The 20,734-nt window shown below is 40.4% G+C and overlaps 1 protein-coding gene across 2 annotated transcripts in view; it reads right to left on the bottom strand.

Annotated features, from left to right (window-relative positions):
• LOC108037430 (zwei Ig domain protein zig-8) overlaps positions 1-20,734 on the bottom strand; it is a 150,778-nt gene that overhangs the window by 18,076 nt on the left and 111,968 nt on the right. For both annotated transcript variants that reach the window (XM_044461225.1, XM_044461226.1), the window contains one exon: positions 1,407-1,617. In XM_044461225.1, coding sequence (XP_044317160.1) covers positions 1,407-1,617 — 211 coding nt within the window. The remainder of the gene's footprint in view (positions 1-1,406; positions 1,618-20,734) is intronic.

The following is a 20,734-nucleotide window of genomic DNA, read 5'->3' as shown; positions in this document are numbered from 1 at the left end:
TCCCAGTATCCCGTATCCGAAGTCCTCCGCCATCTCAGATCATCATGCGTCCCCTGGTCGGTTGGGTGTCATCGGGGGAAACGAGGAGGGATGGGGGGTTTGGGCGGAAAAAAACTGGATGCTGGCGGCGGCGGCCTGTGAAAAGCCATAAAGTGCAAATGGTGCCCAGGGGAATCATCAAACAGCAAAAAGCTGCCATAAAACGACACAAACATGTGCGCAACACCAACACCACCACGCGGCAGAGTGGAAATGGGAAATGGTGTACGTGGGAGGGGCGAGAGGGGGTTCTGATGTCGGGGTAAGGTAGCTGAAACGGAGACCCGGAAATAGATACCCCATCAAGTGGTCAACATTCGTTGGTGTGACTGCCTGTGTGCGTCTGCCCGCTGCCAGATTGGATATCAGTGTAAACATCAAAGTAGTTGGCAAATCACTCACACGTAGCCAACTAAAAGCGCCATGGAAAACGAGCAGGAAGAGAATGGTTAAGATGGGAAAGTTGCGGGCCATCCGTGTGCACGGCATACAAATTGGCGGCAGTTTTGGGGCCACACTGAGCGAAATAACGGCTGGGCTTGATTAACTCGCCGGAGGGGGAGTGGGAATTAATACAATAATGGGGTCAGCCAAATGTGGCTTGGTTTTGTTTTGTGGGGACCACTAAATAAGCTACAAGATGTGTATTCGCAGTGCTTGAAATTGGGGCAGAAACGAATTGTAGGTGATGCCTTTACCAAAACTTGATTTTCTGATGCTTTTGTATAAAACAAATTTGTCAGTACACTCAAATTTTTATTCTATGTATGTATAACAAAAACACAAGAAATTGGGCACACAGGGCGTATTAGTAATATGGACTTCTATATTTAAAAATAAAACCATAAGCTTTTAAATCGCAATCGAATTGATATTGATATAGGTTTCAGAGGAGCAAGTCATATACAAGTCAAATAAATAATGGTTAATTCGGGCTTGTATTCTTCATTCTAATTAAAATATAGTTTTGATTGTCACATACTTGATTTAAAATTTGTAAGTGCTTTTGAACAAGGAATACAATATAATCGTGTGTTACGTCCTAAAAGATTTTTCAGAAATAGCATTTTAAGTTTATCAAGTACTTCTTATTTGGCAAACAGTGCGTATTAGTAATTTGCATTTCTGTATTTGTTAAGGAACTAAAAATACAGATTTCGTTTATAAGACGATATGCAGACGAATTTATATGCAGATTATCAAATAGTTAAAATTTTAAGCTCACAACATTTAAAAGCCTTTCTTTTTGGGAACCTAAACTCTAGAACTACAACTCATTGAAAACATTGAAATAGTCCCCGAATTTCTTGTAATTATGATATGTATTGTCATAAAAAACCCAAAAATTTCGCAGCATGTGAACTCACCAACAATGTTGAGGTAGACGGAGTGTCCGATCGGGGGCGTGGTCGATATCTGGCACTCGTAGATCCCCGAGTCCTTGCGCTGGGCGTAGCGGATGCGCAATGTCCAGTCCTCGGCGTGTGGCGAGTGCATGGCCTCGAATCGCTGGTCGGAGGTGTACGTGTAGCGGCCCACAGTCAGCAGGTGTATGTCCCTGTGTCGCACCCAGGATACCTGCAAGGACGAAAGAGGGGGGAGAGGGAGAGGGCACTTAGTCTGGCGTCTGGGTGACATTCGAAATGGCGACGATGAGCCTCCAAAGTGCAGCGCCAACTGACTTTTGGGGCTTTTAATTGCGCGCTTAGTTATCGATTTGACTTCTGTGCGTGTGTGGCTGATGCTCGATTAAAGGACATGCAGCATAGCACATCCTTCCCACCACACCAACACACACACACTCACACTCGCAACGACACCGGAGACAGTCGCACAATAAACAATTTAAATGCCAAATTGAAATCGAATGTGGCAGGACAACCGTATGCACTGGAAAATATTTCTTTGGCATTCAGGCAAGATGATTTCTTTTGATTTCTATGTTGACATATTAGTATTTTATATAAGAATTAGCTAAAACATTTTGGTTGTTTTTTTAAAAAAATGCCATTATAAATGCCTAAATATTTATTAAGTTTTTATTAAACTTCTTTGTTATTTAAATAATGCAACATTTTTGTTAAACTTTGAGACTTAATGGGGTCATGTAAATTTTAGTTGATCAAATTGGAAAATCTCTCCATAAGTTTTCAATTTTAAGGACCCATTTTTGATTGTAGAATAATTTTCTCAGTGCCTAAGCTCGGCGGATCGCCGTAGCAGACTGCCTTTTGTGGGATTCTGAGAAGAGTTCTCAAATGCTCTTTGAGTTTTATGGTGGCTCCCCAAACGCCCCCCTCCCCCTCCCTCGACGGCTCTAAACTGTTGGCCATAATTACGCCCCGCTTAACGTGCTGCCTGTAGGGGGAAGTGGGGAGGGGGGATGGTAAATCGGACGGCAGACAAATCAACAAACGCATCGCATTTGGGTGCGGGAAAAAGGATTTCGGGTTTCGGAACGTTGACATCGCCTGTGGTCTGCGGCAATGGCGCGAAACAATTGTGAGTGTGTGCGGGTGAGTGTGAGTGTGTGTGGGTGTGTGAGTGTGTGAGTGTGGGTACGGGTCGCCATTGAGGATTTGGGATTGAGGATTCCAGGATTCTGTTGACTTTGTCCCACTGCCCGCATATACATACGCATATGAGGCTGACCAACATGCACAACCACCCATCTACACACACGCCTGGCTTCTGCATGTTTAAATGCGAATTGGAATCGAAATTTTTGGATGATTGGCAAATTTTTAGAGCCAATGGTGCAGGCGGGAGCAGATGTCCCTTTGCCAATCCCCCCCCCCACATTTTCATATTTTCTGCTTAGGAAAAGCCACTGAGGAATAAATGTTGGGACTTTAAAATGATTTGCTTTGAAATGGCACATTTTCATATCAATCAAGCAGTTGAGTTATATCGGTAAGAGTAAATGCAATCATTTCTGGCAGATAAAGCCAAATTATCTATTAACATCCAATTAATTAAATAATATTTTTTATTTAAAATTCTAATTTTCTTAGAATTTCAAACATATATTAAGGGATTAGGTGTCACTAATCTTTTTTCTCTGTGCGTCATTATGTGTCACTAATCTTTTCTCTCTGTGCAGCCACTCACAGCGAAGTAAATACGTTGCCCAGCAGTTGTAATTATTTTAAGGGACTCTCACTGGTTTTCCCTCTGTCAATGCAGCATTTAATAGCACTTTTGTTTCAAAATTCAGTTTACTCGAGTCCCACTCTAACTCACACAGAAACTGTGTGGATGTATAAGTCCCTATGATTATTTGTACCTAGTTGCTGGTTTTATTCCTCAACACTAACGATAGCAGCATGTTTGAATTTGTTTTGCTCTGGGAATTGGAAATCAGACAGATACGAAATGTCATTGACAAATATTGATTAAAGTCTGGCCTACAAAATATACAAAAACTTAATGTACTATATGTCCTGATATTAAATCAGTTTGTTTGTGATTAAATGATTGCAGAAGCTCTGGTATTTAACCAGCTATCGAATCGCAGAATTTGTGATTTGTAAAATAAGTATTCCAATGGGTTGACAGAGGCTCGAAAAAAGAAAAGCTTAAGTTTTGTTGGGAAATAGTGAAATTGTCTACTGTGTTAATTAAGTAATTAGCTTTTGATTTCGCACAAATTGTTGTAAGTATCCTTTGCAAATAGAAAGCACTGGCAACCAGCGATATATAGTACGTATAACACCAAAATTGGCATGTTGGGGCTATCATTTTTGCCTTTTTTTTGGTGTTAAAGTGTGTTTAGTTTAGTCATTACGAACAGCCTGTAATTATTTTGTGCGGCTTTTGGTCTGTTAATGAATTTGTTGTGCAATTTGCACCAATCAGTGAGTGGAGTGGACTAGGATGACGAAATGTACGGGGGAATGTTGTACTCTGTGCATTCCATGTGAAGGCAATTAGATAATTACGACAACATTATTAGCAAATTAATTTTGATTTTATGCGGCGGATGCCAAACGCCAAAAAGAGGAAAATGGGAGGATTGCACATTATGCTCAGTCCTCCGCTTTTCCGCACCGCCAGATCCATTTTCGCCACCCTATTTTTCCCACCATATATAAAGAGATATTCCGGCTGTGTTCGGTGCAATTGCAAATTGCGCATTTTTGTTGCACTTACCATAGTTGTTTTTGGCATTGTTGTAGATTGTGTTGGCGGCAGGCCAAATCATTTGGCAAGGAAATGTGTGAGAATGGAAAGAGAAGTCGGGGCTTTGCAATTGCCTTGGCCCATTTAGCAGAGCCAAAATAAATTCCCAGCAATATAAATTAAACAATATCCAAAAGGCGCACCTAATGAACACCAAATGCTGTGATAAGGCGCTTTCGACGACATTCGATATTCGATTTAATATCGCTTTTTAACTTCAATTTACACGCTTTTAAGCCCTTAAGTCAAATCGAGCAGGCAAATTAAAAACCAATAAATATTAAATGCCCAAGCTTTAAAATTTTGAAAACATAAACAAATCAAACAAAATCATACTGAAAACTAAAGAGAAAATTGACGTCTTCTTTGAATTGCTTTAAAATATCAAAGCAAGCGTTTGTACTGATAATCAAAAAATACATAGTTTTATTTAGGCCAAAACGAGTGTTCAGCACAAATTGCATTAATCGTGAGAGGCAAAACACAATTTTCGGGAATGTGAGTGGAAAATGTATGAAGGCAAATCCAAAAACAGAATTCCACGAGCTCTCCAAAAGCTATTCAAAACTCACAATTTCTGTTCGATTTCACAGTTCTCCATTGTAATTGGCGAAACACTCAACATACTTTGCCAATCGAGACAGAGCCTGAGTCCTTGAGCTCGCCAAATATTGTTATGCATAAATTTGATTGCATTTTGATTTCAGTTGGATTCGCTCAAGTCCTCATCCCGAATTCCCTTCTTCCGAAAGCGAAACAATTTATGGTGCTCCAAAAATGATTTCCGCCGCTCAGTGCTCAAAAATCAAGGGTTGAGGTTCTGGGCTCTGGGTTCTGATCTAAAGCCTCGGCATCAGCCCCATTATTGTGTGCTACAGTATTTCCATTCAGATTCTGATTCAGATTCCGATTCCGATTCACTTCGACTGCAGCAGCTGCCACAATTCCAGGCCCCAAATGAAGTGACCCCCATCCCGAAACGAAATCTCAACCCAGTTCGACCCTGGCTAGCACGGCATATAAAAACAGTTGCCGTTACAGCCATTTCAAATATGCCGCTGGCTTTTTTGGCATCCGCGACTCCCTTCCGCCCCTTTCGCCCTTCCTCCCACTTTTGTGTGCCAAAAGGGGCGTGGCCCCTGGCAGGCGAACGGCAGGAAGCGAAAATCCAGCAGCAGCAACAACAGCAAAAATGAGCAAAATTATGAGTGCAGAATTTTCTAATTTAACGTGATTATTATTTGCACTATCTTGCCGGGCTCCGGACTCAATTTATTTTAGCGAAAATTCCTGGCCAAGATCACGGAAGTGTCATTAGTCCGGTTTCTGTGCCATCGGCGTAGAGGTATCTATATTGTCAGCAAAATATTTTCCTTTAAACTTCAAATTTAATTAAACGAAATGAAAAGACTCTGAAATTAATTAAATAATAATTACATTTAGCTTAAAAGTTGTGTAAAATATATTGCACATTACAAGACTATATATATTGTATTCTCTTTGTTATTTACTCAACATTAATGATAATTAATTTATTTTTAATCAATTGAAGGCTATACCCATCGAACTACGAATATATGATTCCAATAAGTTATTAAATTGTATTTCAATTGGCAAAATCAGACCAAAAAAGGACATTGTTATAATTGCATACATAACATCTCGACCACTTTCAAATTTTATTTATACTGAAACTATGTGCCATAAGTTTAATTATTAATGAACAGTAAATATATCTTATAACTTAATAGGAATAAGAACTGAATATAAATTGCAATATATTCAAATGCAGAGCCATACACTTAATCCCTACAAAGAGCAGACAATAACAAATTGTTACTCCGAAATGCTAGGAAATGAGTAACAACGAACCATAATAATAACAAAAATATGCTTTGTAAATAGCAATCATCAAATATCCCACTCTAAGTCAGCCCAGAGGATTGTTAATCATGAGTCCCGGGAAATCTTAAGACACTTTTTCCCCCGTTTCCGTGCGGATTGCCGGAATGACTTGTGAGTTGGCTGATGTGCGTCTGCGTTTCTCTGTTTTGTATTTGCTATTTGTGTGGGCGGGAAGGTCGACCTGTGGCACCTCCCCCACCCCCCACGAGCCCCAGGTGTGTGTGTGGGTGTGGGTGTGAGGGGAGGAGGGGGTTTTGGGCACTGATTGGCACTTCATTTCGGCTGCAGTCCGACTCCCAGCTCAGTTGCCAGGTAGTCCCAATCAGCAACCTCTCACGTGCAGCAACAATGGCAACAATAAACTAAGCAAACAACTCGACAAACAGGTGAGAGGGAAATCGGGGAAATCGTGGAAAATCGGGGAATTTGGGGAAGCGGGACCCCAAGTGAGAGTGAGAAAAAGCAGCTCCTTACATATTCAAAAGCAAGGACATCTCATAATTTGCGCTCGTTTCTATCGCCCAGCTCGGTGCAATATAAACCAACTAAAAAGTTTCACGCAGCGCAAACTTTAAGCTTTCCCGAACCCCCGGAAAAGAACACCCCCCCCACCCCCCCCACCCGTTGGAGAAGAAAAAACGAACAGCAGAGGGGGCAAACAAAGTGTCGCCGGAGCAAAGAAAAACAACCAGCGAGTAAAGCGTCGTGGAAAAAACTTGTCAGCGCGGCTTTGGGGACACATGAAGCACATGCCGCAGTCCCGGTTCGCCTAAAGAATTCGTCCACACACCCCCCCCCAATCTTTCGCCTTTTCACCTCCCAAAAACCCCCCATATAGCCAATCATCAGAAGAGCGGGATCCTGAAACCTTCTAATGTCCCCGTTGTCCGTGATATGTGTGCTACGAAAAAACAAGAAAGTAAGACAAATCTCGGGAGCCGAACTTTAAAATACCCTTGTATGTTGCGAAAATATTCCTAATAACAAATTATATAATAGTAATAAAAGGTTCATTTTTGCACTTTGTTCAAATAATACAATTCAAAATACAATTTTGTTTGGTTCTATTATTATTACCAAGCATACAATCTGTCAATGGCACTGTCGCCTATTCCATGTTTCAGTCCAAAAGCTTTTAAACTAAAATTAATGTTTAAGATAAAGCTGAATTATTGCTCTTAATCCTATCGATAGAATCATCTGCTCCTTGGAGTTTTGGGTACTAATCTAATATGTTGAGACTATCTCAATTCATTTGATGTTCATTTACGTAGCTTCACGTAAAGGTTCTAGTTTGTAAAGTCAAATTGTTCTAATGTTTCTTAATGTGATGTTATTTTTTCAAACGAAAAAAATGTTAAAAAAATTCTGCTGCTAAAAATGAAAATGAAAGAACTTTTATTTTTAATTTTAATGTGCCGACCAACAAATTTTAATTTGAACATTGCTAATAGCTAAGACCTTTCATCTTAATAAACTCTGACTTAATATTGATATTCCACTCAATTGTAGAACTTCACATGACGTGGAGAAATCGGCCCCTAATATTCGCCCAAAATTTCAATAAGCGAAGGTCAAAATGTCTGAAAAATCCTGTTTTATTGCTCGAAATGCCTTTTAAAATTCTGCGAAAAGTGAGGGTATCAAAGGAAAAAAGAGAAGCCAAGCCAGAAATCCTTTCGCCACAACAGAGCGCCAAGTTACGGCGACTTTATCGGCGCTCCGGACGGAAAACGCGGCGGACAGATCCAGTGCAGGACCAAGGAAAAAAAGAAGGAAGTTGGGGAAAAGCTATGCTTCTCATCCCCGCTTCAGTTTCCCATGTAATGCGATTTTCATTTCTTTATTCGCCGCTGTTATTGGCATTTTCTTCATGCCGCTTTCCTTCCCCTTTCAGCTCACACTTTTCCACTTTTCATTCATTTCGAGCAGGGCTGCACAACGCAGTGGGAAAAAGAACTGAGACTCCGACTCAAAGTTTGAATCTTTCCAAGAGTTAGAGTTGGCAAACAAAACAGTAAATTTTCTCGACGCAAATTCAATCGTCAAGGATTGAAACATCTAGCTATAGATTCTAAGAGGTCATCTGGTATAAGCTACCTTAATATTTATTTTTAAAATGTTCTTTGAAAAATAAAATATTTAAAAATTGCCATTACAAATAAACACAAATTATGTTGATTAAAGTAAAATATCAATTCCTTTAGTCACAAAAGCTATAATAAATGTCTGATAAAACAACTGATTTCACAAGAACTAATGGAGTTAAATGGCGGTATAAACTTTGTGACAAACCCAAATCAGTAATTCCGGGCTCCGAGCTCAGCTCAAGTTTATTTGACTTTGGCAATTGAAACCTCCTCGGGTTTTTTGGCTTGTTGGTTGGATGCCGCAACTGATGTTGGGAAACTCACTACAACCGGTGCGGGGAAAAAAGGCGAACCAATTTGCAGCCACAACTCCCAATTTGCAACCTCAGTCACAAGGCTGCCCCCGCCACCGCCCCCGTCCCCCAATCGGTGTCTGGGTTTTCCCGGCAGCATGTTTATTTATTTTCACTCGGGCTCGCGTCGCTTTGTTTTATGCATGTCGCGCATCCAGCCCCAAAAAAAAAAATAAGAAAAAGAAAACAACGATGGCGGGCCAGAAGAAAACTGTGCAAAAAGCCACTTCCGGCACTTACAACGACACCTACGCATGGCTACCCCATCCGAAGGGCTCTCGCCGCACTGTTTTTCATGCCATAACCAACTTTTTCTCCACATACTTCATTTACTCCACGCACTGCGAAAAAAAACCGCTAGCAATTAGTTTTTCCCTAAGATACTTATTTTATAATTTCCCAGAACATGTATTTCTTGATGGGGTTAACAGTGTTCCATTCTACATTTTTGCTCCTTTTTAAATTCATAAAAGCAAACTGTTATGGAGATTACCAAAAACTTATTGAACGCTAATTTTAAATGTAGTAACGATTGAAAAATGGTTAAGTTAAACAAAATGTATATATGATTAATAGATTAAATAGCACAATATTATGTAAAAGAATATAAATAATCTGTGTTAAATTTATAGATTTTAAAGCACAGTTTCTCCATTTTATAAATATTTTTAATTGTTACAACTGTATTTAAAATATGTTTCAAGTTCTGTCTGAACGTTGCAAATTGATAAATGAAGCTGGGAATATAAATGAATTCTGACTAACTGAGTCGATTTGACGATATAAGTGGGCCTTTGAAAAACCAAAAATAGCCGGATTTTTTCCGAGTGTACGGGGTCGGGGGTTTTGCTGCTGCGGCGGCTGTCTCTTGTCACCGCAGCAACAAAACTACGCTGCCAAGTCGAAAGTTTACCAATCCCCCACGCTCAGCGCCCATTTAAGCTAAAAAGTAAACCAATTGTTAGTTTTAATGGAATTTATTGGGTAAATATTTGCTAAGCACAAGAAATTGCTTGTGAACATTTGTCGTCGTTTGGTTGATTTAAGATTACAACTTTTTAAGGGCAGTCCGAAAGTGCGGGGCTCGGAGACCCCTCTAGCATGCCAATCAAACCGAGTGCCTCAATGGCATTATTGCTTTTAATTTATTTTGAATTTCTTGCCGCCCTTTCTTCGGCATTCCCCTGATGTCCTTTTCTCTCCTTTTTCCTGTTGTCGGCTCTGTTAAAAGTTTTCATTACTGTTTGTTAGTTGACGACGTCGCTTTTAGTTAGTAAATGTCTTTCTGCTCGCCAATCCCCCCCACAGCTTTTTATGATTTATGCTCGACCAAGTTTTAAGACAGCTCCAGCGGCAGCATGACAAAGCTTTTGTTATGCATCTTTTAATTTGGTCAATAAATGTCGACCCAGGGACTGGGTTTGATTAGGCCATGGGTTTATGGGTCGGGATAAATGCCGTTAGGGCCAATTTGCTCGAACACGTTCACTCATTAGTTAGGAACCACCCCCACACCCCACACCCCCCATCCACCGCCTTTAAAGCGATGCAGGACGAGAGATTGTCCTTGTCAAACAATGGCCTTGAGGGACCTGGGCTCGTCTCTTCTTGGATGGTGTTTGGTGTTCAGGGCCAGGGATCATGGGAAATCCCTTCTTTGTCTCAGCTCGGGATTGGGCCATCTTATTCCCAACATCAGGCAAGTATCAGAATGATACGTGCAAAAAAATTGGTCCCTAATTAAGTTGGTGGGCACTACGTTTGAGACGAAATGCTTTGGTTATTCATTATTTCAAAATCATGGGAATAGCCAACGTCAATTTTCAAATGATATTCCGATATTATGTAACAGTATTTTAAATAAGGTTGAGGCTGACATGATTTCAATTATAAATATTAGTAATTAAATACTGATTAATAATCATTCCTCTAATGCATAGTCTTAATGGCTGTAAATTATGTTTACTTTTGTGTTATTTGCTAACAAAACAACAAGATTTTTGTTATTATCACAAACTAGTTAAATAATCAAAGCCCGTTGGTGGTTTCCATTGTCATGTTTTAAAAACAACTTAAACAAAAACAGTTACCGGTCTCTATTTCTGGACCAGGGAACTCACTATTGACCATGTTCAACAATGAATTTAGCTTCCCACATTTAAAGCCCCTTTCCCCGAACAATTGTCAGTGGTGCTCGTGTGCCCCTGGCACTCTGCTCAGCCTGTTGTTCAATTATTTTACAATCAACTTCTCTGAAAACATCAATGGGTATCGCCCAGGGGGATCAACACAGCATGAACGTGTCCTTCCCCTCTTTCAGTTGACAGTCTTATTGTTGCTGACAGTGCTGCACTGAGACACTGAAAAAATTTCATGTTAGGATCATTTAAGATCAAAGAGCAATTCGGTAATCTTATTTCGATGTAAATTTGAACCATCTTTGTGTTCTATGATTTGAGTTTATAGAATTTACAGAAATACAGAAACATATTGTTCGATTAGTTAGTTCATTAAAGATTAAGATTATAAAAGAATTCATAAGTAAATATCGAAATCGAGAATTTCATGAATTTATTATTAGTTTTCTTCAAAACACAGTATTTTAATTTTTAAAATGCTTCATTGTTTTATCAGTTAAATATCTTATAAAGATAAGTATCATATTAACGCCGAAATCCACCTTTATTTTGAATATCACACTAAATATTATAATAGTAATTGTAGCCCCTTTAATTTCTAAGAAACCATCGACTATCGATAGTTGGTTCGTCTTGCGTATAAAGTCTGAGTTTGTATGCGGTGGACGCACTATTTTTTCCCAGTGCACTCTGTCATCTGCCTCGATGTCTTGCAGAGGGCTCCTCCTCGGGCGCACCTTTTGTTCGGCCTCTGACGACGATGCTGATTATATCGAGTCGCTGCTCCCTACCCCCCCCCCCTCCTCACCGGGCCACGCCCCCTACGCCCCACTGAGGGCGCTAGCTCGCATTTGTTCCACTTATTCCACTTGAACGCTTCGTTAAGAGCAAACTTTCGCCGTAATGTTCCTCAGCGCTTTTCTTTTGTTGCCGCCGCTGCGTCGAACTGCTTGAAACGGCGGCCCACCCTGGAATGTTGCTCGGGAAAACTTCTCCGCGGCGGCAATTGTCGAGGACAGCAGGACATCAGGACATCGGGACATCGAGACAACGGGACATCATCGGGACAGGGACATCGGTGCAAGGACGCGGACATGGACACGGACACGGACACGTTCCACGCGAAGCCTATCAAGTGTAAGTACAGCCAGTTGAAGGTTGTACACGAGGCGAAAACTTATCTAATTCTAAATTAATCTTGCGGAAGGAAAATTGTGAAGATTTATGAACATAAAAGCTTTGAACAGTTCAAAAAGAATCATTTTGATCGCCAAAATTATGGATTTTCGCTGCCCATTTATAACAGTCAATTTTCATGACTATCAAAAATTTATATACCTTATTAAAGCCTAGACCAAAAAATGTTATAAAGTAATTTTAAGTGTTTCTTAAAATAGATAACAAAATGTAGGTTATGTAATGGAAATTTGTTTGTTTTTTAATCTAAAATTATTTATTTATATTTCTTTCTGGTGCCATAAGCTAAATCAAGCTTTTAAGTTTTGCACTTTTGATAAATATTATGCTTATATTATATATTTAAATGTCTATTTTTCTTGTTATATATTTAAGATTCTGATAAACACATATTTATGGTTTATGGTTTAAGTTATTTTTTCTAGACAGTATTATATATGTCTTATGTTTTTAGGACTCATATTTTTTAAAATGTACATATATAATAAACACACCTTATATGCTCAATATAAAAAAAAATTTGATTTTTTCCCCGCGAAACAAAAAATGTGGTAAGGAGTTTTTCTCTGAGTGTGAGTGGGTGCTGGGACACCGGCGGAATGACAACGAGGTGAGACCGCAGAGATGCGAGGCGACCTTGCCCTGCGATGAGTGGGCCGGCGTACGTGATTCGCTTAACGCTGATCCAAGGCACTGGATTCTGGAGCCCGGGATCCCGGGATGCGGGGTCCCACCTTCCAGAACCAAGTCCAGCGGAGACCCCCGCCTGGACAAGATTAGCCCGAACCTGAAACCCACCCAAAGCCAACGACATTGACAAAGTTTGCACAAAAACGATGTCTGAACTGACAGCTAAGTTGCCGCTGGCGACAAACGGAAATCACCTGCAAGGACTCGCCTTTTATTCTGACCCCCCCCCCCCCACCATCGACCTACCCCATCCTTCACCCCTTTCCCCCTCCTATTGCAGAAAATACCCCCAACGCTGTGCTCAACTTTTATGACAGTTTTCATTTGCTGCCGCCGCCTTTCGAGCTCTCTTTTTTTCCTGATTTTTCCACTTTTCCTGTGGCACATCCTTGCGGTTGTTTCGGTTTTTAGTTTCCAGCGCACTGCGGCCACAGCTTGTGTTTCGCTTATACATATTCTTTTTTCGCCGTGTAAATGTTTTGACTTGGCCAAGTTAAAAGGGGACTTTGTGTGTGTGGTTGAGGAACGAGTGCCGCTGACAAGCTCGTCGTGTAATTTATGATTTATGCCATTTGGACTGACAGTTGCTGGCAGTCCTGCCTCGGCATTATAATTGCGACCCGACCCTAGCCCCTTTCGCCGCCCCTCCAGTTCCAGTTGTCGTGAGCAGTTGCTGTTAAAATTCCACTTCGTTTCGTTTGACTTTTGCTTTTTGAATGGGAATTATACAATTATGTCGCCAAAAACCTCACAAATCAGTTGTATGGAGCAGCTAGGCAGACGGACTGCTATTAAGGTCAATTTGAGGATTAATCTCGCATTTATTTCGAACTCCAAAGCTTAATTGTGTATAGATAAAAAGACAAAAGGATGTTTAATAATAAACTAATAAACAAAAACATTTAAATACAATCAAACTAACATAGCTCGAAATTTCATGGCTCGAACTGGTTCTACTGTAAAATCATATAATTTTATTTTTGTCTATTATAGTTTTTACATTTCTTTTTATCAAATAAGTACACCCCTCTGAATACTCTAAAACCTATTTAATAGTGTTGTTTAATGAGCTTTTGGAATATTAAAGTACTTTGTTTTAGCAATTCAAAGCAAAGTTTTCAATAAATGATGATCATTTAAATTGCAAGATATGCAAAATCACTTTTAAAAGCAAGAAAATTCGTCAAGCTTAGTTATGTTTATTCAAATCGTTATATTTGTCAAATTGGACTTCCTCTTGTTTTTTCTTAGAATTTTCACGATTGAGAACCCTTCAAGTGAAAGTAAATTAGAAAAGGGTACAAAACTAGCCAACTGGGATATGGGGGCGTGGCACTTCGGACTTGAGCTCTTTTGATTGAAGGCGTTAAAACTCGCACCAGAAAAGAGAGTTTTCTGGGGACGATGGTCCGGTTTGGGCCATTGTTTGTTTTGGGGGCTTATGCTTTGGTTTCCGACTGCCATTGTGTTGCCCCTGTTTACCGAAGTTTTTCCCTGGCCGTTGCTGTTTAATAAAGCAATAAATAAGATGCACGACTGCTGGCGGGGAAAGTGGTAAAAGAGAGGGGGAAAAGCGGCGAGGCGAGTCGAGCACGTAAGGAAAATGCCGGGAAACTCTCGGGGCACGGAGATTGGTCCTGAGCCTGATTGGCAAGACGGTTGGCAGTCGATTGGCCCGGAGATGTGCCGGGCGATGTGTTTAAGGATGATTGATTGCCGACCTTAACTCAATGGGCAGCTCTACATCGATAAACGACCGTTTCGACTGGCGATTGGTAAAGTTTCCTCATTTAAATATTATAAAATTAGAGTTAATATTAGAGGCACATCTGTTGATCTGTAAACATCAACATATTTCGAAGTGATAAAGCTTAGCTCCATTAACAATCATTCGTTGTTTTCAAAGGATTAATATAGCCTTTTTAGACTTATCGCATTAAATTAAAAACTACTATGCATGCCTTAACATTACAGCCACATCGTTAAATAAACGCGCAACCAACAGAATGACTGTTTTTTTTATTATTTCAATAAATACAATTTTTTACCTGTGAATGGCACCTGATTGGAAATTTTATAACGAATTCAACGAGCTATAACATTCCAAAATGCGACCATTATTTCCCAGGGTTTTAATCAAAAAACTGAAAAATCGGGCTAATATTCCCGGATTTTGGCAAATATTCCCGGATTTTGGCAAAAATAATTTTCATTAAGGGTTACCTCATCACGCGACCATTACTTCCCAGGGTTTTTAAACGAAAATCCGAAAAATCGTGGTGATTTTTCCCAGATTTTGGCTAAAATAATCTTCAAACCCAATTTGAATTCCTCCGGATTTTGGAAAAAACAAATGTTTAAGGGCTATTAAAACTTCATGTTGATGAAAGAATTTCAATCCGAGCAATGTAAAGTTTCCCATTTGAATTCATCTACAATTTGTTGTTCGAGTTGCACTTTGCTTAATTGACTAGAGCAATACAGATAGAATTTAATGTAAGGATACACTGCGTAATGGCCATGTTCTCACACGCATTATTGAAGTCCACTATCTATTTGCACAGACCATGAAAGCAAAAAGTAGTCATTTGGGGCACTTTCCCCCTTTCACTTTCCCCAAATCGGTTATTCCGTTGACCCTCGTTTGAGTTTCCTGCTGAGCTATTTTGATTCGAAGCCAAGTATGCTAATCAAAAGTAAGCAAAACAAAGCATCGTGTGCTGAAAGCCAATAAATATGCAAAGATATCGAAATAGCCCTCAAAGGGGGGCGTGGCACTCGTACCTGGGCAGATAGCTCATACATATCCCATATGGCTACGCATTTTTTGATGTGAGAATATATATTTGAGAATGTTCCATCGTGTGGGTGGATACATATACCGTATTTGTATTTGTATTTGCTTTAAATCACTCATACGCAACGTTTTGCATTTTGAATAATTTATCATTCTGTTGCGAAAACGCTTTTCCATTGCCTTTCCTGCCAGCTGGCTGTGAAGGCTGAGATGGAGATGGAAATGTGTATATAGATAAGGAATATGGCGCTGAGCGATTGCAAGTCGCATGAATTTTTCATATGGACAAGCAAAATATTACTCATACGACTCATCGGTCACACAAATTGTCTTTGCGGCAGGCCCATAAAAAGCCAAGAAGAAGAGTTTCGCCGCCAGCGAAATAAATATGAAAATTTCACGGAAATTAGCATAAGAAGGCCATCAATGGCGCCTCGCAGAATTTATGGTTAACCAGGATTGTTTGATTTGCCGGGGCCTCTGCTAATGACACTCGCAGGACACGTTCCAGGATGCGCCGGCAACAGCTTTTCATAAACCGCAAGTGTCCGATCCTAACGAGCTAAACGGTGAGTGGGCGGCTGGTTGAGTGGGCGGGCAAATGGGATGGGAGTCCTTTCCGGCAGGTGGCCGTTATCCTTGTTGTTTGGCGGCCCCTTCCCCTTGCCCCTTTCCCCTTTCGCTGCTGCCGCCTCCTTGTTTTCCGGCTTCAATTGCCGGGGGCGTCGAAAATTCGTAAGCGAAATTGAATGAAATTGCCCGGGCGGCAACAACAACAGCAAGATGAAATAATAATAATAATAAGCGGGGACCACTGCCCCTGCCCCGCCCCTTTTGCCACAAATCGGGGCACGTAACGCAATTTCGTTTATTTTTATTTTTTGTTTAAGCCGCGGGCCAGGGAAATTGTATTTAAATGCCCCGATGGCCGCGCCTCGACCTTTGACCCGGCACATTAAGGTGCAAGGATAGGATAGATATAAGGTGAAGCAATCACCGGGCACGTAAATCAAAAACCATTGACGAAGATAAACGACGGCGATATAGGGTGCCCGCCTGCCCATCTGCACACCTGCCGACTTGCGTACATATGTCACCTGGCAACCCTGACAACCCGGTATAATTGCCGCATGCAAAACAATTTATTATGTATTATTAGGTTTATTGTTTGCTCTGCTGTTTCACTGGAAAATACATTAAGAAAATGCGGAATTTATTGAGCATTTGCATATCCATTAGCCGCAGAGTCAAAGGATGTATTTTATTTGTAACCCTATAAAGATTAATAAATAGAGGGAACATATCCAAAGATCTTTACTGATTTGTACTACATGGGAAAATATACTAGTTTAATCTGGAGGACTCAAAAACACGGAAGGAGTCATTGGGGTATCCACTTCATTTTTAATGGGTAATTTTTCTGTATTGTCAATTGAAATTCCTGAAATATTTCGGATTCTAGCTGACTGAACTTCAAAGAAGAAAAAAGGTAGATACACAAATACCATCCAAATCATGGTGACTAATGGTTTATGTTCGCAGATCAAATTAAAAGTACCTTATGTCGAATTCTTTAACTTCTTCTTGTTTATTTGTCAAAATCGTAAATCATCGATTTGCATCCCTCAGATATTTTCCCGTGTAGAACCATATTTTGAAGATTGGGATAGGGTAAGCGGACTTCAGATCATTAGCTGGTTTTCCTTTGTACCACGATATAGATATTTTTGCTGTACTTCCCCTGCCAGCTAGGTAATCGCTGGAAAATTGACAGCCGGCACGGGCCAGACAATTGTTGTTGCCACCTGCGTTTTTCCGGCTGCCATGACATTCGCTCATCTTTTTGACTTTCAGTTTCAGTTTCGCCTTCGTTCGGATGGATTTTATGTCAACGCGCCCCGTGAAGCGCATAGCGAAAAATATTAAACATTTCTTTGATTGATTTGCTTTTAGCCAGCAGGGTGCCACGCCCACATCCGCCTCCTGTCCCGCCCCCCACTTTCATTCAACTTCACCCACCTTCTTATTCTTTGGAAAGCGATGACAGCACACGTTTACAACTAAAGAAAAAATGTGATTTTTTCGCTTATATTTATTTTGATTTCTGATTGAGGGGGCGCATGGCGACGTCTTTATGGGCGTGGCCATGGGGGCGTGGCAGTCGATGTGTTCAAAGCGTTTCCCCTTAAGGATCCGCCCCCAAAACTAACGTCAAGCACTTGCCGTCCTACAAAAAGTGATTTTTTAATGAGTCCGAACGACGTTGCCCTGGCTGAGTATTAAAACTAATTTAACGAATGCACTACGAATTCCCTTTTTGGCACAGATTTTTCGGGGAAATCGGGAGTGGGCTCATTCGGTTGACGTTCCTTAACTTTTTTTCGAGCGAAAGCTCCTCCGAAAGTTCCTCCTTACTTCCCTTTCCGATTCTGCGGCCCCTGGAGTTGCTTTTAGTCTCAGTGCCATTGAGCAAACAAACAGACAGTCAGAGCATGCAAAAAGTGAGTGGGCGTGGCAAAAGGAAGAACAAAAAGTGGAAACGCAATTTTTAAATTTATTTCTGTGCGTGGAGGAAGGCTTTGACTTTCGACAAAGCGAAAGAGTCCAAAAAACAAGAAAAGTTGTTCACCGACTTCCAGGGGAGCACTGAAAAAAATGTTCACTCAATAAACAAAGAAAATATATATATATATAATTTAATGGCTTCAGGTTAAAATGGGAATTATTCGTTTATTTCGGCAAATTATTTAGAACGCTTTTAAAATTTACAATTTCAAATTGCCAAGGTACATTTAGGAAACACTAGGAAATTAACTTATGTTTCTTAAATTTGTTTTAAGAATATGGCAGAAACAAAAGTAATAACAAAATATCTGAAATGTACACCAATCCCATACCCAGAACTTCTTTTTTTGATGAGAAATGTAACAAAGTATTACACATATTGAAAAACAAAAGGAGCAAATTTGTTCCTGTGTTTCCAGCATATTTTTTTTAACGCCACAAATGAAAGCGGAACGAAAACGCATTGAAATCGCAGTGGCACCCACCTGAAATGGCAGCCGGGGAAAAGGGGAGGGTACAGGTGATGGACCCACTGCGGTGTCCAGTGGCAAAACAAAAGGCCAAAGATTGGATATGGGGTATAAAGGGATGAGGATGCAAGGACCCAGCGGAAAAGGACGAGTTCGGGCCCAGCGAAACCTCACACGCTAAATTGCATTTTCAATTGTTGCGGGGCAAAAGGCTAAATTCAGGGGGTTTCGAGTGGAGTGAAGTGGAGGGGGGGGTTCGGTTGCAGCTGGCAGTGACAATTTACTTGTAAAATCAACCGCAACAATTTCAATTGCAGTTGGCCAGCATAAAGGGGGATCGACTTGTGCCCCTTGAACGACTCTCCTCCACCCAAAAACACCCCTTTGTACAGTGGTTCTTTTCAACCGGATTGGAGTTTCCTTTGACCCAAGAAAAGCCATAATGAAATTGAAAAAAGCATTGTACTTCGACCTATAGAAAAATAAAAATAAATTGTATTTTTTAACTGAAAAAAACTGGCTTGTCTTACTTAGTACATAATATGTTCTAGCTTGGATAAAAAATGTGTCATTAAAAAAATAGTATAACTTCTTTTACTTTATATAAAATCTACCTTTCTTCTTTGAACTAACCAATTTAATTTCTTTGGGATAAGAGCAAGACTAATTGTTTATTGTACTAAAATAAGGATGCTTTCTGTGGCATAAAATCTCCTTGGGCAACTCAGGCTAAGTGGGTTGCAACATTTATGTCAAGTGATTTTCTTAATCAAACAAGGTATGCCACTTGAAAAACCGGCTGAGGACAAAATCAATATTTTTGGAAGCTATTCAAAATCCTGTGGTCTACAGCCACTGTACCAGTCGTCATGGTCACGATGTCGTTGTCGTTGTCGTCGTCGTTGTCGTTGTTCCTTCTGTGGCTGTGGTCATTGCTCAGGGCATTGACAACCCAATTGATGCAAATCGATGAGCATTTCCCACCCTCCCACACAATTACAAACTAATGAACTACATGCAATGAGAGCCCCTTTGGCCGATAGGAGCACCCACTTTCCACTTTCCATCCTGCAGCCTTTGGCATTCTGCGGTGTGGAAAGGAGCCTTGACTTGCGGTCTTCGAGATTAGTCCACCGCCAACGACATGCTCCTTCAATCAGCCCCACCGCCCACATAAAGCCCCACACCACCCACCAGAAACCACCCACCAAGAACCACCCACCAAAAACCATCCGCCAAAAACCACCCACGCAAAGTTAAGTGGAGGCTTTGTTAATAGGCACTCCGTTGCCGCCAAATCGCGTTTGCTAATGAATTGCAAAGGGAAATTTTAATGTCGCCTGATTGCCCTGGCATCTCGCATTCTGAATCTCGTAGGAATTGGCCTAGTACAAAGGATAAGTTGGAAATTAGGGCAATTTTAATCAATTACTTGGCTTTCAGTATGTCAGGTGACTCCATAAACCGAGATAAAACTATTTATCATTATTAATTAGCTAACATTAAAGTGAGCTTAAGGGATTTTATCGAAATTTATTTTTAATATTTTGCTTATAATTTTAAGGCTAAAACTATGTGTGAAAAAAAATACCTTTGTATTTCAGCATTTCTAATTCCGAACATTAAACATATTGTGGCAAACTATGTAATGGGAAATTAATAACTCTTGTGGTGTACTCTTATATGTAATTTAAGAAGTACTTTCACAATCATTGATACAATAAATTTGCAAATGCGCTGACTTTAAGTCCGCTTCAAATATCCTAATAAATTATCTTATAGCGATACTTGAACGCCCAATTCGAAATGGAATTGGGAGCGGAAAGTGCGCTCTATACTTTATGGCGTCACTTAATATTTTGCATAAAAACTCGCTTAAAAATTGTTAAATCGCATGGAAAATCGTTGGCACTGAGAAACATGTGCAATCTGCACGAGAGTCCCTGAAAAGCGAACTCGTTCACTCTGCGTCTGTCCTGTGCTGGCATAATTCATGGACCAACATCTTCTGAGTAATTAGGCGTCTGGGAGGAAATCAACTGATGTCTGAGGAATGGGAGCTCGGGTGAGTGGCGAGTAATAAATGGCAAGCTGCTCGGCCTGTGATTAATTACACAGTATTTAGCCAGCTCATCAGCTTCGATGACCAACGCACTTCGCACTTAGTATATCGAAAGTAAATGCCTATATCACGATGGGATATACGGTTAAGCTGTGTATTACATGTATGAATAATTCGGGTCAGAAAACAATAGGTCTCCACTGAAATCTGGAATTCTGCCAGTCAGGCAGCAGGTCCTTGTAGCAG

Source organism: Drosophila rhopaloa, unplaced genomic scaffold, assembly GCF_018152115.1.
Source record: "Drosophila rhopaloa isolate 14029-0021.01 unplaced genomic scaffold, ASM1815211v1 contig_3, whole genome shotgun sequence".
Classification (NCBI taxonomy): Eukaryota; Metazoa; Arthropoda; class Insecta; order Diptera; family Drosophilidae; genus Drosophila; species Drosophila rhopaloa.
This window is presented reverse-complemented; position numbering and strand designations above follow the sequence as displayed.